Source organism: Anguilla anguilla, chromosome 1 (genome assembly GCF_013347855.1).
Source record: "Anguilla anguilla isolate fAngAng1 chromosome 1, fAngAng1.pri, whole genome shotgun sequence".
NCBI classification, from domain to species: domain Eukaryota; kingdom Metazoa; phylum Chordata; class Actinopteri; order Anguilliformes; family Anguillidae; genus Anguilla; species Anguilla anguilla.
Genome location: NC_049201.1, coordinates 33,235,304 through 33,252,487, shown reverse-complemented (window position 1 = coordinate 33,252,487; position 17,184 = coordinate 33,235,304). Strand labels below are relative to the sequence as shown.

The window sequence follows — 17,184 nt, the reverse complement described above, 5'->3', positions numbered from 1 at the left end:
AAATAAAATCATCATATTTAGTACTTGGTTGCACATCCTTTGCATTCAATGACTGCCTAAACTCTGCAATCCATAGGCAGAGGTAGCGAATCCATGTTTAGAAAGTAAAAGTCCTCCCCATTATTTTCTTCCAATCACCTGGATCTGCTAACGAGTACAATTTTTCAGCCATGAGATAGAACAGATAATTAAAATTGGCTGCTAAGTCTAGATAGCGCAGTAGCGCTTCCTATAGGGGAGTTTCTGAAAAAGGCGGTTGGCTGGGTGTGAGGGGTCATTGGCGATCTTCTCTGCTCTCCTTTTGGCCCTGATGCCATCCAGTTCCTTTATAGAGGGCAGCTGCTGACCAGTCAGCCTTTCCTTAATTCGAGTGATGCGCTGGATATTGTCCTTGTCATGGGCAGGAGCTGAACCACACAGTTATTGCTGAGAATTGAGTCAGGACTGGTTGCAAGATGTTGAGTCTTTTAAGCTGACAAAGGAAGAACATCCTCTGGTGGGCTTTTTTGATGATGGAAGTAGTATTGCTTTCCCAATTGAGGGTAGAGATGGTGGTACCCAGGAATTTAGTGGATTCCACAACATTCACTGCTGTGTCATTTATTGCCAAGGGATTATACAGGAATGATTTTTTGCAGAAGTCAAGCTGCATCTAGACTATTTTTTGAGTGTTGAGCTCAAAATTATTTTCTGCTCACCACGTTGCCAGGCAGGCCACCTCATTCCTGTTGGTAGACTCATCGTTGTTCGTGATGAGGCTTATGAGGGTCATCTGCAAACTTTATCAGTTTGACAGAGGGGATCACTGGAGGAGCAATCATTGGTGTAAAGCGAAGAAAGGAGGGGTGAGAGCACACATACTTGTGAAATTCCTGTGTTAGTGGAAAGGGTGTCCAACAGGTAGTGACCCTGCCTCAAATACTGCCTCCTATCCCATGGAAGGCTGTACATACAGTTGAATCAGTTTGCTGTTCAGCTGCTCTGGTCTGACTGGATTAAATGCAGAACTGTAGTCTACAGAAAAACATAACCCTTGCATACGAGCCCGCAGAGTCCAAGTGGTTGAGGGCATGGTTTAGACACAGGTTGACTGCATCCTACACTAATCTATTTGCCCTACATCCAAATTGTCCAGTAGGAGGAGGTAGGAGGTAGTGGTCTTCAGGCAGGACAGGACCAGTCAAAGCATTTCATGACTCCAGATGTTAAGGCTACTGGCCAGCAGTCATTTAGGTTGGTGATCCTGTCTTTCTTTTGGATGGGAACAATGGTAGAGGTCTGAGGCAAGCCGGTACTTATGCTAGGGAGGTCAAACCTGTTTTGCCGATCTTTCAGAAAACATATTTTGTCAGTTCATTCTTCATCCATAATGTCATAAATGCTACAGTATAATCAAATAACAACATATAAATTGTCAGTTTGCCAGGATATAATTGTTGTTCTCTATAAGATTTTTTTAATTAGCCACTTCCCTCTGCATGTAATCACTGTCGTTGGAAGGAAACGCATCATCACCTGTGCGACTTTTAGGGTGGGGTTGTCTGTTTTCCTTCAACGAAACGAACCAATATTTTGGTATTTGAGCAGTGAAACTAATATACTATATGCATTTACTGGTATATATTGTTATGGGATGCGTCATTTAATGAAAAGCGTACACTCAAAACGCAATATGTGCCAAAATGTCTCAGCTTCAAACAGCAGCCCCGTAGCTTCAAAATTCCATTGCAGTTGGGGACTGGAATCGACCAGGCTCATGTCCCCATTTTCACTTTAATAAAAAAAAATACCCATTCATAAAACTCTAATGCTGTATACCACACTGTAGATAAGACCTTCACGAAGACATACATGTAAGAATTGTGTTGTTCAAACGAGTTTTCCTGTTGACTTAGCCACCATTAAACATGTACATTGGCAGCAGTTTATAGCTGGCTATGGAATACTATTCTGTTGGCAGGGGATTCAGATTCCTGAGGGTTGCACATGTCTCCTTTTCACAGTAATTACAAAAAACACCCATTCGTAAAACTCATTCGTGGAACTCCCATTGTGATTACATTGCAGGCAGAACATTCGACTTCCCAACTTATGCATGCATGTTCAATTGGTTTCAGGACAAGTGAATGATTTAGCCAGTTAAGAACATTCCACTTTTTGGCCATGAAAAACTCCTTGGTTTCTTTATCAGTATGTTTTGGGTCATCGTCCTGCTGCAAAGTGAAGCACTGTCCAATTAGTTCTGCGGCATCTAGTTGAGCAGATATCATGTCTCTTCACACTTTCCATCACTTTGGTACAGGTTAATACTCGTCTCATTTCTCCATAAGACAGTTTAAGAACTGTAGTTTTTTTAATTTACTGTTCAGCAAACTCTAATCTGGCAATTCTGCTCTTGAAGCTTATCTGTAGTTTGCATCTGTTGGTGAACCCTCTGAGGTTATGCTAGTGTAGCCTTATCTTTATGGTAGTCTTTGACACCATAAAGAGAGTGGTCCTGGAGAGTGGTATTTATCTGTTCTACAGTTGAATTGTTTCTTCACAATTGTAGGTATTCTTCCATCATCCACTACAGTGGTATTCTGTGGTCTACCAGGTCATTTGCTATTATTGAGCACATCAGTGTGTTCTTTAGTTATATTTCTTGTGCCTGAATGATGCAACATACAGCTGGTCAAGAAACAGCTGATCAACCAATTGTACCATTACTTCTGCTTCCCATAAAATGGGGTACTAGGTATAAAAAGGGCTATAATTTCAACATGGATCACCCAATATGAATGGAAATTCGCTCAAATTACGGCTGTCAGTTTTCTCTATAACCTTATATTCATTGTTTCACTCAATGTGCTGAAGGATTTGGCAAAAACAAAAACTGTTATACTTTCATAATACTCTTGCATTTAGCTGTATATAAGTGGGCAAATAAACAAAGCCACAAACTGTGTGTGCGTGTGTGGCACAAAAATGACGTTATATATTTATTTAGTTTATTTTTGTATTTGTTGTGGCTTGCATTTTTTTAATAGACAAATATGTATTTAATATTTTTTCTAAGCAAGTAAGAATCTACCTATGAGTACACGTTTACTCAAGTAAACAGTCTCAACCATTGTTGAAGCACAATATCACACAAATTTTTGGTGCTTCAACAATGTCTCCTTCTCTGTTCTCCATATTGGGATGGCAGGTATGCCATCCCGCCAAGTTACGCCTTGGCGGGGGCATGCCCCATACCTATACAGCACAGAGAGTTTGGCACTTTTCAGGGTTCCCCACAGAAATAACCACAACAGCCACAGACACTCAGCCCTTAAAAACATTAAATTCTGTACATTCTGACCCCATTTCAACAGACAGAATTCATAAACAACTTCACATGTCCACACAATAAAGCCCCAAACTAAGGGGATTTTGCGTTTTCTCCTTCTTCTTCTTCTTCTTCTTCTTCTCTTTCTTCTTCTTCTTCTTCTTCTTCTCATTCTTATTTTTCCTGCCGCCTATCCCACTAACAATGTCTCCCCATTGGACATTTCACTGACACCAGCCAAATCTTCACCTACATGACCCAATCAAAAACGCGCATACACACGCAAAATACCCATACCTTCTTACTCTGCAACTTTTCCAGTTTAAACAGCTAGTCTGCCTGTGGCCTAGTGGGCAAGGTTACAATCTTGGGAAGACGGGGTCGTAGGTTCAAGCCCAGCTAGGAACATGTTTCTTTAACCTGCTTCGACCCTCACTAATAATTGTCTACTAGCCTACTTATCAATTATTGCTTTTGCACCATATCTACCCGCCGTTCACCGTTCAGTTATTAACCGGCTACAATATTGCTAAGCCATATGCATTATGACTTACCATCTGTACGTTCAGTTATTAACCGGCTACAATATTGCTAAGTCATATGGATTCAACGGGAGCTCTTCTGTGCTTATTGGCCTGTGTTCTTCTTTAAAACCACCGGCAGGTTTGCTAATGATATTTCACGCATTGCATAGCTATGGCATGGTGCTGCACTAACGAAGTCACAGACTGGTAAACCTCTGGTTTAAGGCTTGAATCCCGACTCGCCCTCAGGCAGATCATTTCCTCTTTTACACTAACGTTTTCTTGCGCTTATATTTGCTTTACCAAAACTCACTCACGGCCACCCATATGCATTTCATGACGGCAAATGTATTCCTTTTATTTAAAAGTTACACCAGTTTACCACTGTGCCATTTCTACTAACTATATTTCTTCACTTGGCTACCGTACAAAACCTTCTTATCAGCAAACGCCACGTTTCTACATTCATGTTACCTCGCCCTGTTCTCTATCTAGCCACATAGGCTACAAACAATTACTACGTCTGCACGTTCTGCAACTCCGCATTAAAACATTACATTTAAAATCATGATATATATATATATATCATAAATATAACTACTAGCACTGAACATGAGAAAAACACGTTAATGTAATAGATTGCACACGTTATTTAACCCTCCACTTCAACAACTACCGTTAAATACAGACTGTTATATATACCAGATAAGGAAACTAAGCTTGCTCATGGTCACTTCATTTACTTCGCACTATAGTCTGTGATCATGTCAACCTTCACCTACATGCCCATTCTGCTAAAAAAAACATATTGTTTCAACTACGCAATTTCATCATTTGGCTATCCTTGTGTGAATTTGTACAGTCTGATGAGCGTGTACGTTTAGCAGTTTCGGTTTGCTATATATGTAAAACAGTGGCTGTGACAAATGGTGCGGTGGCATAATTGTAAAAAACGCATCAGAAAAGGTGAAATATGGGCAGTGTAGCTATGTAGGCTACTCACGGATTTGACGGGCATCCAACGAGTCTTGATTGACAAAAGAATCAGCAAGCCCATAGAATTAGAGCTGCCTAGGTAGAAACTTGTGTACACTTCTGTCCTGCTCCGTTGTGTGTTATTTTGTGAAGATGCACTTTTAGTGTTTGTAAGGTTTATAAGGCATTTTGATAGGCTTATCTGCAGATAGGAATCCTCTTTGCTGTTTTGTTAAGCTAGAACCGGAAAAGTTGATAGTGGAGAATAGGAGCAGACGCATATGTCCCAGCAGGCTTTGTAGCCACATAGGCTACAAACAATTACTACGTCTGCACGTTCTGCAACTCCACATTAAAACATTACATTTAAAATCATGATTCACTCATAAGTATAACTACTAGCACTGAACATGAGAAAAACACGTTAATGTAATAGATTGCACACGTTATTTAACCCTCCACTTCAACAACTACCGTTAAATACAGACTGTTATATATACCGTTTGATAAGGAAACTAAGCTCGCTCATGGTCACTTCATTTACTTCGCACTATAGTCTGTGATCATGTCAACCTTCACCTACATGCCCATTCTGCTAAAAAACATATTGTTTCAACTACGCAATTTCATCATTTTGCCTAATTTATCTCACACTGTTGTTATTTTCTCATATGCAAAGCCTGCTGGGACATATGGGACGTCTGTATTTAACGTTTTTTATGAGATCTGATATACTGAGGGAGATGTGGGTGGGCAAGACCTTTCACTAACAAGAAATATGAAGGAGCAGTGTTAGTCTTGCAAGAAAACAAGAGTTATGATTTGTAAATACAAAATGGCCAACCCCTTCATTACTGAAGGTGCAAACTGACATGTTCAAAGGATAATTTCCAGACCAGTTAGTCATTGCTATCTTGCTAGGGATATATCTAAGGGTTATGTCAGGCTAGATGAAATGTATTCACCTTCTCCAGGGCAAGGATCTCCTCCTTCTGCTGATCATCAAGTGCCTGGCTCTTGCTCAGGACTGCCCCTCGCTCTTCCTCCAGCCGATGGACTTTTTCCTTCAGACAGGACTTCTCTAGCTCCAGCTCACGAAGGGATGCCTCGTAGGTCACCTGTATGGCTTGTAGAGAGCCAACCTGGCCTGGAAGGGTTGTCATGGAGTAAGAGGTAATCGCTTAGTCACAAAAAGCAAATGTATCCAAATTATTTTTATTAAAAACAAGAACAAAGATGACCTGATAATGGACATGTGTAAACCATTGTTATTTACCTTTGATTTGCACGCCAAGTGTCTTAGAAAGGCTGCATTTTTTTTACTACCTTTTACCGCCAAGCATTACAGCATTGATTTCTGCACTCACAGTGGCATAATTTCATAAGAATTATGAAACCATAAAGCTATTTTCTTAAAATAAAGGACACAAGTGTATCAATTTTTAAAAAAATCTAAATTTCTAAATTATAGCAGTTCCTGCTAAGGGAAAATGTTTCAAGGCTTATTACAGACACACTGAGTTCTGAAATGTGTTCTAAAGTTCTAAAATGTGCAAAACAAGACAAAAACAAAATAGAAAAAGTAGTTACAGAAAAGTTGAACAGTGCAAGTTTAAAAAAGAAGTCATAGTAACATAACATTACATTACATTACATAAAATGATGAGAACAGGTCATTCAGCCCAACAATGCTTGCCATATTCCTCACTAAATTGTACTTAGTGCTCCGATTACCTACAGGCTAGATACAGTACTAGTATCTAATACTGTATCAAGCCTGGTCTAGAAAACCCCCAGAGTTTCTGACTCTATCAGTGGTTCTCAAACTCGGTCCTGGGGGACCACTGTGTAGCTGGTTTTCATTCCAACCTCAACAGCAATCCCAGAATTTTAATATGCTGTTAATTTTTCTTAATTAGGTGCTTTTCATGTTTTAGAGCTGTGGTCCCCAGTCTTATCCAGAAAGGGCCAGTGTGGGTGCACACACCTGATCCTGATTCTACTAATCTTAGCAATGACTCTAGCTAACATTAGCTAGCTAGGTAGTTTGCTTTCATAAGGCAATGTTATCGATAACGTTAGCTAGCTTGTTTGCTTTTATGAGGACGTTATAGTTGTGCTTTTATCTTAACTTGGCTAGCTAGATAGCAAAAATTATAATTGGATATAAGTCAACCTCCTTACCTTAGCTATCTATCGACACTTGATATACTACTAAGCTAGCTAGCTTGTGAAAAGTCTCCCAAAAAGAGCGCGTATCATGGGGGTAGCTATGGTAACGGGGCACGGTCTGTCAATCATAGCTAACTGACAGTTCTCATTACCACGCCCAGACGGTTCGGGTGAACTTTTATAGTGGGAAATTTAGGCTTAGAAAAATACGTTTTAAAGTATATTGAAATGACTGAATAATCAAAAAATTATGCACATTTGTTTTGTTGTTGCCTAAAGACAACTGGGAAGTGTCACGTTCAACCACCATGTTACTCCTTTAAGTGTGTGAAATCAAAATAACTCCACACCTTGCTTTTACTCCTTTCTTTTCCAGCCATCTATAAAAAATTAATTTAAAAAAATCAGTTTTCCAGTTTCAAACATGTATTTTTATGAATATTATTATTATTGTTGTTGTTGTTATTAATTTGTTATTATTATTTCTTAGTATCTATTCTCAGTAAATTAATTATATTTTCTTATTTTATTTTATTCCTACTACATGATCTCATTTGCACAGCCTCATCATTTCTTATTATATATTCTCAGTAAGTTAAATGAATTATATTTTCTTATTTTATTTCTACTACATGATCTCAAAGAGTAAGACATTATCTAGCGGAGCTAATGAGTGAATCAAGTGTAACGTTAGATGAAATTAGACAACATGGCTTAAAATGATCCATGTTAGAAGTGTTTTATCTGCGTTTTTACTGTCTGGTTAGCTTGCTACGATGACGCGTGATTAGATGACACACTCGCTTGCAATAACGCGTTGGCTATTGACACAGCATCATATAGCAGCTAATATCATTATCTCAGATTAAAAAAAACAAATGTGTGATGCATTCAATCACCATTTTATTTTGGCTGGTTATTTATTCGAGAATACAGCGATGTCCTCAGGAAATGTAGATCCTACCCTGCTTATGTGCTCACTGCCACTTCATAAAGGCTTGCTAGCCAGCTAGCTTGCTAAAGTGAACCAAATATGTTAGCTAGCTCGCTTGATAATGAGGATTCATAAACATAGTGGTCGTATAAACGCATTTAAAAACTTTCACTAAATATACACACCTTTATTGCGGCAATCGAATCTGTGCAGACAATTCTTGCAGTGGAGAATATTGGATGAGGCACGAGTGACAAACGTCTTATTACAGAAGTAGCGCACCAGCTGCTGCAGTTCACACTTGTATTAGAGCTCCCTCTACTGGATAATTCTAGTAAATAGCAATTACAACGTTCAAACAGACAAGTAGGCCGACAGATAAATAATCAATGTTTTTTTTGTTTATTATACTTATTTAAAAATCGAGACACATCGGCGGCATAACTGCCGATCCCGATGTCGTCAAAAAAGTCAAATAATGGCCGATATATCGGCCAAACCAATATATATATATATATCACTCTAGTTAGCAGAATGGGCATTTAGGTGAAGTCTGACATGATCACAGACTATAGTGCAAAGCAAGGGCGTAACTTTGGGTTGAACATTGGAGGGGTTGAGGTCTCCCCACCCATGTAGGGGGGGGTCTGGGGGCATGCCCCCCCAGGAGATTTTTTTTTGCAAAAAGGCTGTTAAATGGCTGTTTCGCATACATTTTAAAGGGAAGAGACATACCAAAACAACATGATCTGCATATGCCAACTAGTGCAGTGGAATAGCATAAAATCATTCACTTTGTGATAAAAGCACCAAATTTGTAATGCATTCATTTGTTGTTCCAGTATTAGTAAAATGGATATTTATCACTTCCTGAACAAAGATGTTCTGAACAAGATTCTGTGGTAATTTTCTGTCCCTGGTGTACATATTTTGCAATATACCCTCTGTTTTGCTGCGAATGCCATGTAAATCATAGGTATGCATATATGTACGCAATCTGGAAGCATAGCATTAAGGGTAATTAATAAATTACCTAAACTATTATTTGTTAACAATAAAAAACACTTGATATACCTTAGAACTAATCACTATTCATACCTCATACTAGCAAGATAATCGCAACCAGGGTGTAAAATTAACACCCGCCAAATGCGGGTGATTTTCCGGAGTGGCTGGTCAATTTGTGAGGCTCACACGCCACAGTGGCGGACGCCCAAAGTTTGTCTGTACTGTGTTATCGCGTTATTTACATGGCAGTAACCTGGCAACCTATCTCGCGTCACAGCCCTGAGATGATATTTCAATGAGAAATGGCGACATGACAGGTGTTCGAGCCGTCCAGCAAAAAGTATTGCTCCTACTGTAGTATTTAGCCTTTTAGCGGTAACTGGTGAGCTGAAAACTTTCCAACTATTCATTGATCTCAAACTGTTTTAATTAACTTTCAGTGATTAACAAGCATGCAAACGATCTGACTAATCAATTAGAAAGTGACACACAGCTTCTTCACATTGTGTTAGGGAGATTAAATGATAAATGCGATTTAGAAAAATCTGTTTTAATCTCTAAGCAGTGGTGGAAACTTCCCCTGATTATCCTTGAGTATCAATACAATTAATCCACAAAATAGGCTACTCGATACTATCATATATAGCCTGCTCTCCCCAAATAGGCAGTTTTAGCGAGTAGCCTAGGCCTTATAACTAGAGCCCGACCGATATATCGGTGTGGCCGATATATCGGCCATTATTTGACTTTTTTGACGACATCGGGATCGGCAGTTATGCCGCCGATGTGTCCCGATTTTTTAATAAGTATAATAAACAAAAAAACAATGATTATTTATCTGTACTTGTCTGTTCGAACGTTGTAATTGCTATTTACTAGAATTATCCAGTAGAGGGAGCTCTAATACAAGTGTGAACTGCAGCAGCTGACGCGCTACTTCTCTAATAAGACGTTTGTCACTCGTGACTCATCCAATATTCTCCACTGCAAGACTTGTCTGCACAGATTTGATTGCTGCAATAAAGGTATGTATATTTAGTGAAAGTTTTTCATTAAATGCGTTTATACGACCACTATGTTTATCAATCCTCATTATCAAGCGAGCGAGCTAGCTAACATATTTGGTTCACTTTAGCAAGCTAGCTGGCTAGCAAGCCTTTATGAAGTGGCAGTGAGGACATCGCTGTATTCTCAAATAAATAACCAGCCAAAATAAAATGTGATTGAATGCATCACACATTTGTTTTTTTTAAAATCTGAGCTATATGATGCTGTGTCAATAGCCAACGCGTTATTGCAAGCGAGTGTGTCATCTAGTCACGCGTCATCGTAGCAAGCTAACCAGACAGTAAAAACGCAGATAAAACACTTCTAACATGGATCATTTTAAGCCATGTTGTCTAGCTTTGTCGTGATAACATGAGAGAAGGATTGCTGTTGGAGAAATGAATCAACCAACAGTTAGTGCGGGTAACCTGCACGAAAGCGCATTGTAGTTTTTTTCACGTATTTCATCCAGTCAATTTAATTTCATCTAACGTTACACTTGATTCACTCTATAGCTCCGCTAGATAATGTCATACTCTTTGAGATCATGTAGTAGGAATAAAATAAGAAAATATAATTAATGTACTGAGAATAGATACTAAGAAATAATAACAAATTAATAACAACAACAACAATAATAATAATATTCATAAAAATACATGTTTGAAACTGGAAAACTGATTTTTTAAAATTAATTTTTTATAGATGGCTGGAAAAGAAAGGAGTAAAAGCAAGGTGTGGAGTTATTTTGATTTCACACACTTAAAGATGGTGTTAATATACATATTTAATTTAATATCATCTTTTACTTTTTTATCTAAAAAGTTCTTTGTGTGTTTATTTTTATTTGTTTGCTTATAAGTTAAATGTTTTTAAATATAGAAACTTTAATAAAATATACGTTTTTCAAATTGACTGGAAAATGTTGCACTTTTTGACAAAATATCGGTCAAAACATCGGTAATCTGTGGGCTAGGACTCTCCAAAATCGGGATCGGTATCGGAATATCTGGCATCGGTCGGATCGGTCGTTTTCAATGCACATTTTTAATCAACATTATTTGCGGATACATGCACTTCTTTCTCCGCACTCGTATTCATGGCAAATATCTGCAATGCGTAGATTGTAAACAAACTTGAAGTGCAGGTTTGTTTTTGCTGGTTATTCTGTAAGCTAACACGGTAGATAACAGACTGGTGTATCTTGTTTGTTAAGTGTAAACTACTTGGTGATTAAAACGGATTTTTAACAGTTAGATTGAATTTATTATTTAATCCCCCTAACACAGTATGAAGACGCTGTGTTAGGCTACTTGTCATTTGATTAGTCCTATCGTTGGCACGCTTGATAATAAAGGAAAATGAATGAAAACAGTTTGAGATCAATGATTAGTTTTAAGGAAAGTTTTGCGCCCAATCAATTTTCAGCTCAGTCGCCACTGCTTTAATATAGATTTTTAAAAAGTGGCTGGTAAAAAAAGGTGAGTGGCTGGTAGAAGTTGAGAATCTACCAGACACAGTGGCTAGTGCGTAAAAAAGTTTAAAAAGTTAATTTTACACAATTTTACCTGATCGCAACTAGCTAGTAGCTACTGTAAAAGTGGTCTGATTCTATGATGGCTAGTCTAGCTAGCTAACACAATGAAACCACAGCAGAAAATAAGACTTTCATTCAATTATTTGACTCATGAGTGGTAGCAGCATTACAGTAGCATACCTCCTGTTGGGAGGAGGTTTTTCTCTTTTTGTTAGACTAACAACTTAAAATTGTTGGTTGGTCTTTTGTTGCTCCTCTTCTCATTTTGTACGCCGATTTGCTACGGCTCGCACCAGCTACTACTGCTGCTTGAGAAGACGCGGGAAGAGGAGGATGGGTTTGGCGCAACCAAGTCTTACAATACAGAGGTGGGGGGGGGTTGAAAAAATGTTATTCTTTGCTGCTAATTACATTGAATCGAGAAAACCAACCACTTTATCATGTTTTATAACAGTTAGTATTTTTCATTCATCATGATGATATGATTATTTGGGGGGGGGGGTTGTATTGCCTGGTTTTGATTATTGGGGGGTTACAACCCCCCCATCCCCCCCGTAATTTACGCCCATGGTGCAAAGAAAATAAAGTGACCATGAGCGAGATGAGTTTCCTTATTCAACGGTATAAAAAACAGACGGTAGTGACCATTGTAATTAGTGGTTGAAGCAATGTGTGAAATTGCGCAGCAAAACTGTTGTATAAATATACTTTTCTCACGTTTTAAATGTAATGTTTTATTGGGGTGTTGCAGACAGTTCATACATAATAATGTAGGTGGAGATAAATAACGGCGAGGTAACATGAATGTAGAAACATGGCGTTTGCTGATAAGAACATTTTCTACAGTAGAAGAAATGTAGTTAGTAGAAACGCCACAGTGGTCAGCTGGTGTAACTTTTTAAGAAAATCAATACATTAAATGTCATGAAATGCATATGGCTGGCCGTGAGTGACGTTTGGTAAACATCTGCATTGGAGATTCTGATATTTTGATAAGTGCAAAAGCAATAGTTCAAAAGCAATTAACAAATGGAGCATTGCGTAGTTCTGGCAGGCCAATATCTGCTGCTTTGTAAATCGGCGCTTCTTCCCGCAATCCAGCTACGGCATGCTGCCAGTCTAAACCATGTCTGCTCGCTACATGTTCGCTGCTAGTCTAAGCTCACAGCCTAGGCACTACGAGGAAGTCTTGCTATTTATTTGCATTGCTGTTTACCTCTAAGCTCTATAGCTGCAGCAGGCAGGCGATCCATTTGGGGCCAGCCACGAAAAGCGTTGTTTTAAGCGACAATATTCCAGATATTGAGGATACCGATGCACTGTCTTCACTGCTAACTGGCCAGGGAGCTTCATTCAAGGAGCGCTGCTTTGCGGCGGCCGCCGCCCCTCCATGGAGGACGCCATGTTCAAGCCTGGAAGCTGCTGCCACATCCATATCTGCTAGCTGCAGATTCTAGCCAGGTAATGTCACCAACCTTATTTAAATTCTGCTGAGCTCTGAGTCTAGCGGTAAACGCATAATATACACAGCGTTGCCAACTATTTTCTATGGAAAGTAGCTATGGCCTCCTAAAAAAGTCGCTAAATTGACAACACCGAATATGCATATTTGATTGCGGGGACATCTCACAAAGGGGCTGGTTTCACGAATATCGCAAGTCTTTCGCTAAAAGCAGAAATGTTCCAGCATATGCGGGCAGAAGTTAATGGCATGCTTATTGTTGAGTTTCTCACCACCAGAGTCAACGCTAGATGCTCTCACTGCTAAAGAATCCCTGGCGTGAATGCTTTCGGCTACCTTCCGGAACGCAGTAGAATTGGGTCGTAGGCTACTTCCCCTAGTTTATCAGAGCGGGGTCTTCCAATCAATCATTTTTACGCGAATTTGGGATTTGTGCACGTAAAATCTAAGCGGAAATGTCTGAATTGGGAAACGCCAAAGTTCTCACGCTTGGCTGAGATGGAAAAGTAGGCGTATCGATAAAGAATCTCTGTTCATTGTGAACGGCTAATGGATTATGGGCAGTTGCTACTACGCAGCTACTAGATAGCCCCCATGTCTCACACAGGCCTAGGCTATAGTTTTTGTATTTGTAGGCTAATGGCCTACTTCCTGGTGTAAACAGTCATTCCGGGAGGATTGGGCTGCAAGATGGCCAGTTCAGCTCTGGCTGTTATAGGTTTGGCAGATTGAACATGGGCGGCAGGTCGTGTTGCAAAGAGCAGAGATGCAGAGTCGTCTAAATTGTTTAAAGCTGCATTCTACCCTTCGCTGAATCGCTACACTACAAAGAGTGTTAGACTGTTACCGGCAAGTAGGCTACAGCCAATGTTGTAAAATGCAAACCAGCTTTCGGCTTTCAGCTTCAGAACCACATAAAGTTTTCTCCACTGATTCACGATTTGCGCTTAAAAAGCCGGTTTCCTATCGGGACCCAATCATCGCGACAGAAAAATGAAAACATAAATTCATATCGGTGTTAAATCTGCGAGGATACAATTTGGTTGGCTATCTAATTTAGCTGTCAGATCACGATGCTGAATGTTTAGGGATTGCTAATGTCCATTTTAATTAGACAAATTAGGCTTAATGTTGACTCGTCCACCTGGTTCTCTCAATATCATGCTGTTGCAAGACGCAAATGCGTACGTTCCGCATTCATACGTGTATCGTTGTATTCCATGACACTTAAATGGCATTTAGGCTTATCACAGTGGAGAAGGGATTTGATGTAGCCTTCTCCACGTCACTGCTCTGCCTTCTTCACCGTGCATGTGATCAGGCATGTGACCACACGACTGAGCACATACGTTGAGGAAAAAAAAAAAATTATACCTCGTGGTACGGACATGCTCCGCATAGCCTAGGTATTGGCCTCGCTGTCTCTACAATTGCATGCTCACACGAATGGCGTTGCGCGTCATCCATTGCATCTGCTCCCGGTTATGGCTGGTTCCAGGCAGCTTTGTAGCATGTGCTTTCGCAACTTTGTCATAGTTTTCTTTAATCGTACATTGCATTTTCGTCTTAAATAAAGAGTGCAATACGATGGTTAAAAATAAATAAATAAATAAATAAATAAAAAAGACTGGTTCCAATTCCTCTCCTAATATACTCATTCGGTAAGCATATTAGTAATGCAATGTGGCACTTTAAAGCACCCCACTGTGCCCAACTGTTAAATAATATTTAAATAGTGACGCATTGAGAAATAATTATTCGAACCTTATTGCTTCGATGCCTGCCCTCGCCCGGAGTGGCCCTTATGTCAGCGAATTAAGCGAAACTCAAAAACGCGATCGCCAATCGTCTCGGCTTTCGGGACCGGGCTATGCATCTATGCATCCAGCGTATCCATTTGGCAGGAGTCGCTTCCGATAGCGCAACGCAAGATTAGCCTCATCGTGATGCCTGATGGGCAGAAGCAGTAATATGTTCATCCAAGCTCTGCAGAATGCATTTCCCCCCAATTTTTAAAAGATGCATAGACTCTTCAGCCTCATATAACTCCGTTCACCAACTGGTCTCTCTTTTAATGCAAGAGTTTCAACCCTGAAGTACCCACTGTCGGAAACTGCATTTCCTTATGCTTCATGGTTCTTTATGTGATCTCACCATGGCAAATATGCTTAAATTAGCTATATTTTGTATACACCTCAAGCTTTTAATCTGAGAAAATGAAGTGTCATTATTGCATACTAGCACTGTTTTCCATCCTCTCCTCCATGACCCGGTACCTGTGGTGGCGCCCCCATGCGAGCCCTGAGGAGCCTTTATTGGGAAATGCCATGACGAAATCTGGTTGCTGTCCGCCTCCGTCTCATTGGCAATGTGGTCCCCATTCTGGAGTTCTACACCACCACTCCTGCTCCAGTGCGGCAACGACAGCAGTGATGGTTCCCGGCATCCTCAGTGAAGCTACGGGGCTTTGGACATGTGCTTCTTTCATCCGTTGGCATTGAAATAATTTCCGTTCAAAAGCTATGAGCTTTGCAGTATAGGAGCACGGCTGCTACTGTCTACTTGCAAGTACCGGTGTCGCAGCTGCCAATGTTTCCTCTATAATCAGTTTCCTGCTGCTGCTAGTGCTGCTGCTGCTTGTAATGTTTCTGCTGCTGCTGCTGCTGTTACTGCTGCTGGGTGCTACTGCTGCTGCTGCGTTACTGCTGCCACTACTGCTGATGTTACTGCTACTGCTGTTGCTGCTGCTGATGCTACTGCTCCTACTGCTGCTGCTGTTTATTGCTGCTGCTGCTGCTACTACTACGAGGATTCATTACACTGATATGAGTAGTATATTTCCCTCTAATTGGTTTAAATCTCGGTGCTGGGGGAAAATACCAACAAGCTGTTGGTACACATAGCCTAATAATATTTGGTGATTAGTTTGAATGGCCTTGGGCTTACGAGGTAGCTAAAGCCGCGTTTCCACCGCAGGAACTATACCCCGGAACTAGGAACCTTTTGAGGAACTCAGTGCGTTTCCACCGCTGGAACTAGGGTCTAAATTTAGTTCTGGGGGCTTTGTTTTACCCCCCAAAAGGTTCCTGCTCGGGGGGTAGTACTTTCCGAAAGTACAGGAACCTTTTGGGTGGAGCTTGCAGCGCTGAACATTTCTGATTGGTCGAGTACTCGTAGCATTTTTTTGTGTCTATATTTTCAGGCGCCATCTTTGAAAATATGCAGGCGCAAACCGACTTATTTTCATAATAACTTCAAATCAAACTTGTATGTTATGCGGCGCAGTAGCCTACTTTTGGTTATAGCCTGCCAACCTCTTGGAATTATAACGTGTGCTCTTCTGCTCTTTTCTTGCTTTAGTATTCGTTTTATAAAATGCTAAGCATTCGTGCTGGGACAGCATATTACGTATTAAAACATTCAAACGGATTAATTCGGTTGCTGAATATTTTCTTCCGGATTTTCTTTGTTAGCCCGTTGTAATTGACTCAAAACGTTTGATACGGTTATGTGAGGTATGCGGTAGTTCTGCGTAGTTCACATTGGTGATACAGTAAAAGCAAACTGGAAATCACCTTCCGCACTTTTTGTCAGGGTAAAATAACAGGTTAATTCTAGTAATCGTACCTTTAGTTTTTTCAGACTGCCGTAATTTTACTCTGCCATTCTTCAATTCCACAAAAAGACCAGGAAGACTATGGACTAATTTATGGTGCATGGTTCGCATCTGGAGGGCACACTTCGCTGCTCGGCTAGCAGTAACTTCGAAGGAAAACAAACGGTGGCTCTACCACTACTAATTTAAATTTTCACGCAAGTCCGAGTTTTCGTTCTATTCTTGTCATTTTGCGATTAGCCTATATAGAATTGACGATGAGAAAGTAATCAAACAGCAAATTGTTTACAACGTGTGCATGTTTTCTGCTGTTGTTGCCAGTTATATTGGAAATGTGAATGCATTCTGTCGCTTCGGATGTCAAGACATGAAAGCGAATGTTCGCATAAAAACATAATGAATGTGTTTGAGAGGATATATAAAACAGTTACAATCTGACTATTGGTCTGTTATATCCTATTTGTTGCATAACGGTCCAAGTTCAACTACCAATGACAGTTTTGCTTGACAACGGTAAAATATGCCCAAACGGCTGCAGAAGAATATTTCAATTCCATGTGATTAAATCGATAAAAATCAATAAATACAAAAGTAACCAT

General features: G+C 40.0%; 1 protein-coding gene across 6 annotated transcripts in view; it reads right to left on the bottom strand.

The window, feature by feature from the left end:
* Positions 1 to 17,184, bottom strand: part of LOC118229507 (protein FAM184A-like) — a 142,389-nt gene that overhangs the window by 106,048 nt on the left and 19,157 nt on the right. For all 6 annotated transcript variants that reach the window (XM_035421500.1, XM_035421539.1, XM_035421518.1 and 3 more), the window contains exon 4: positions 5,775 to 5,956. In XM_035421500.1, the coding sequence (XP_035277391.1) occupies positions 5,775 to 5,956 (182 nt within the window). The remainder of the gene's footprint in view (positions 1 to 5,774; positions 5,957 to 17,184) is intronic.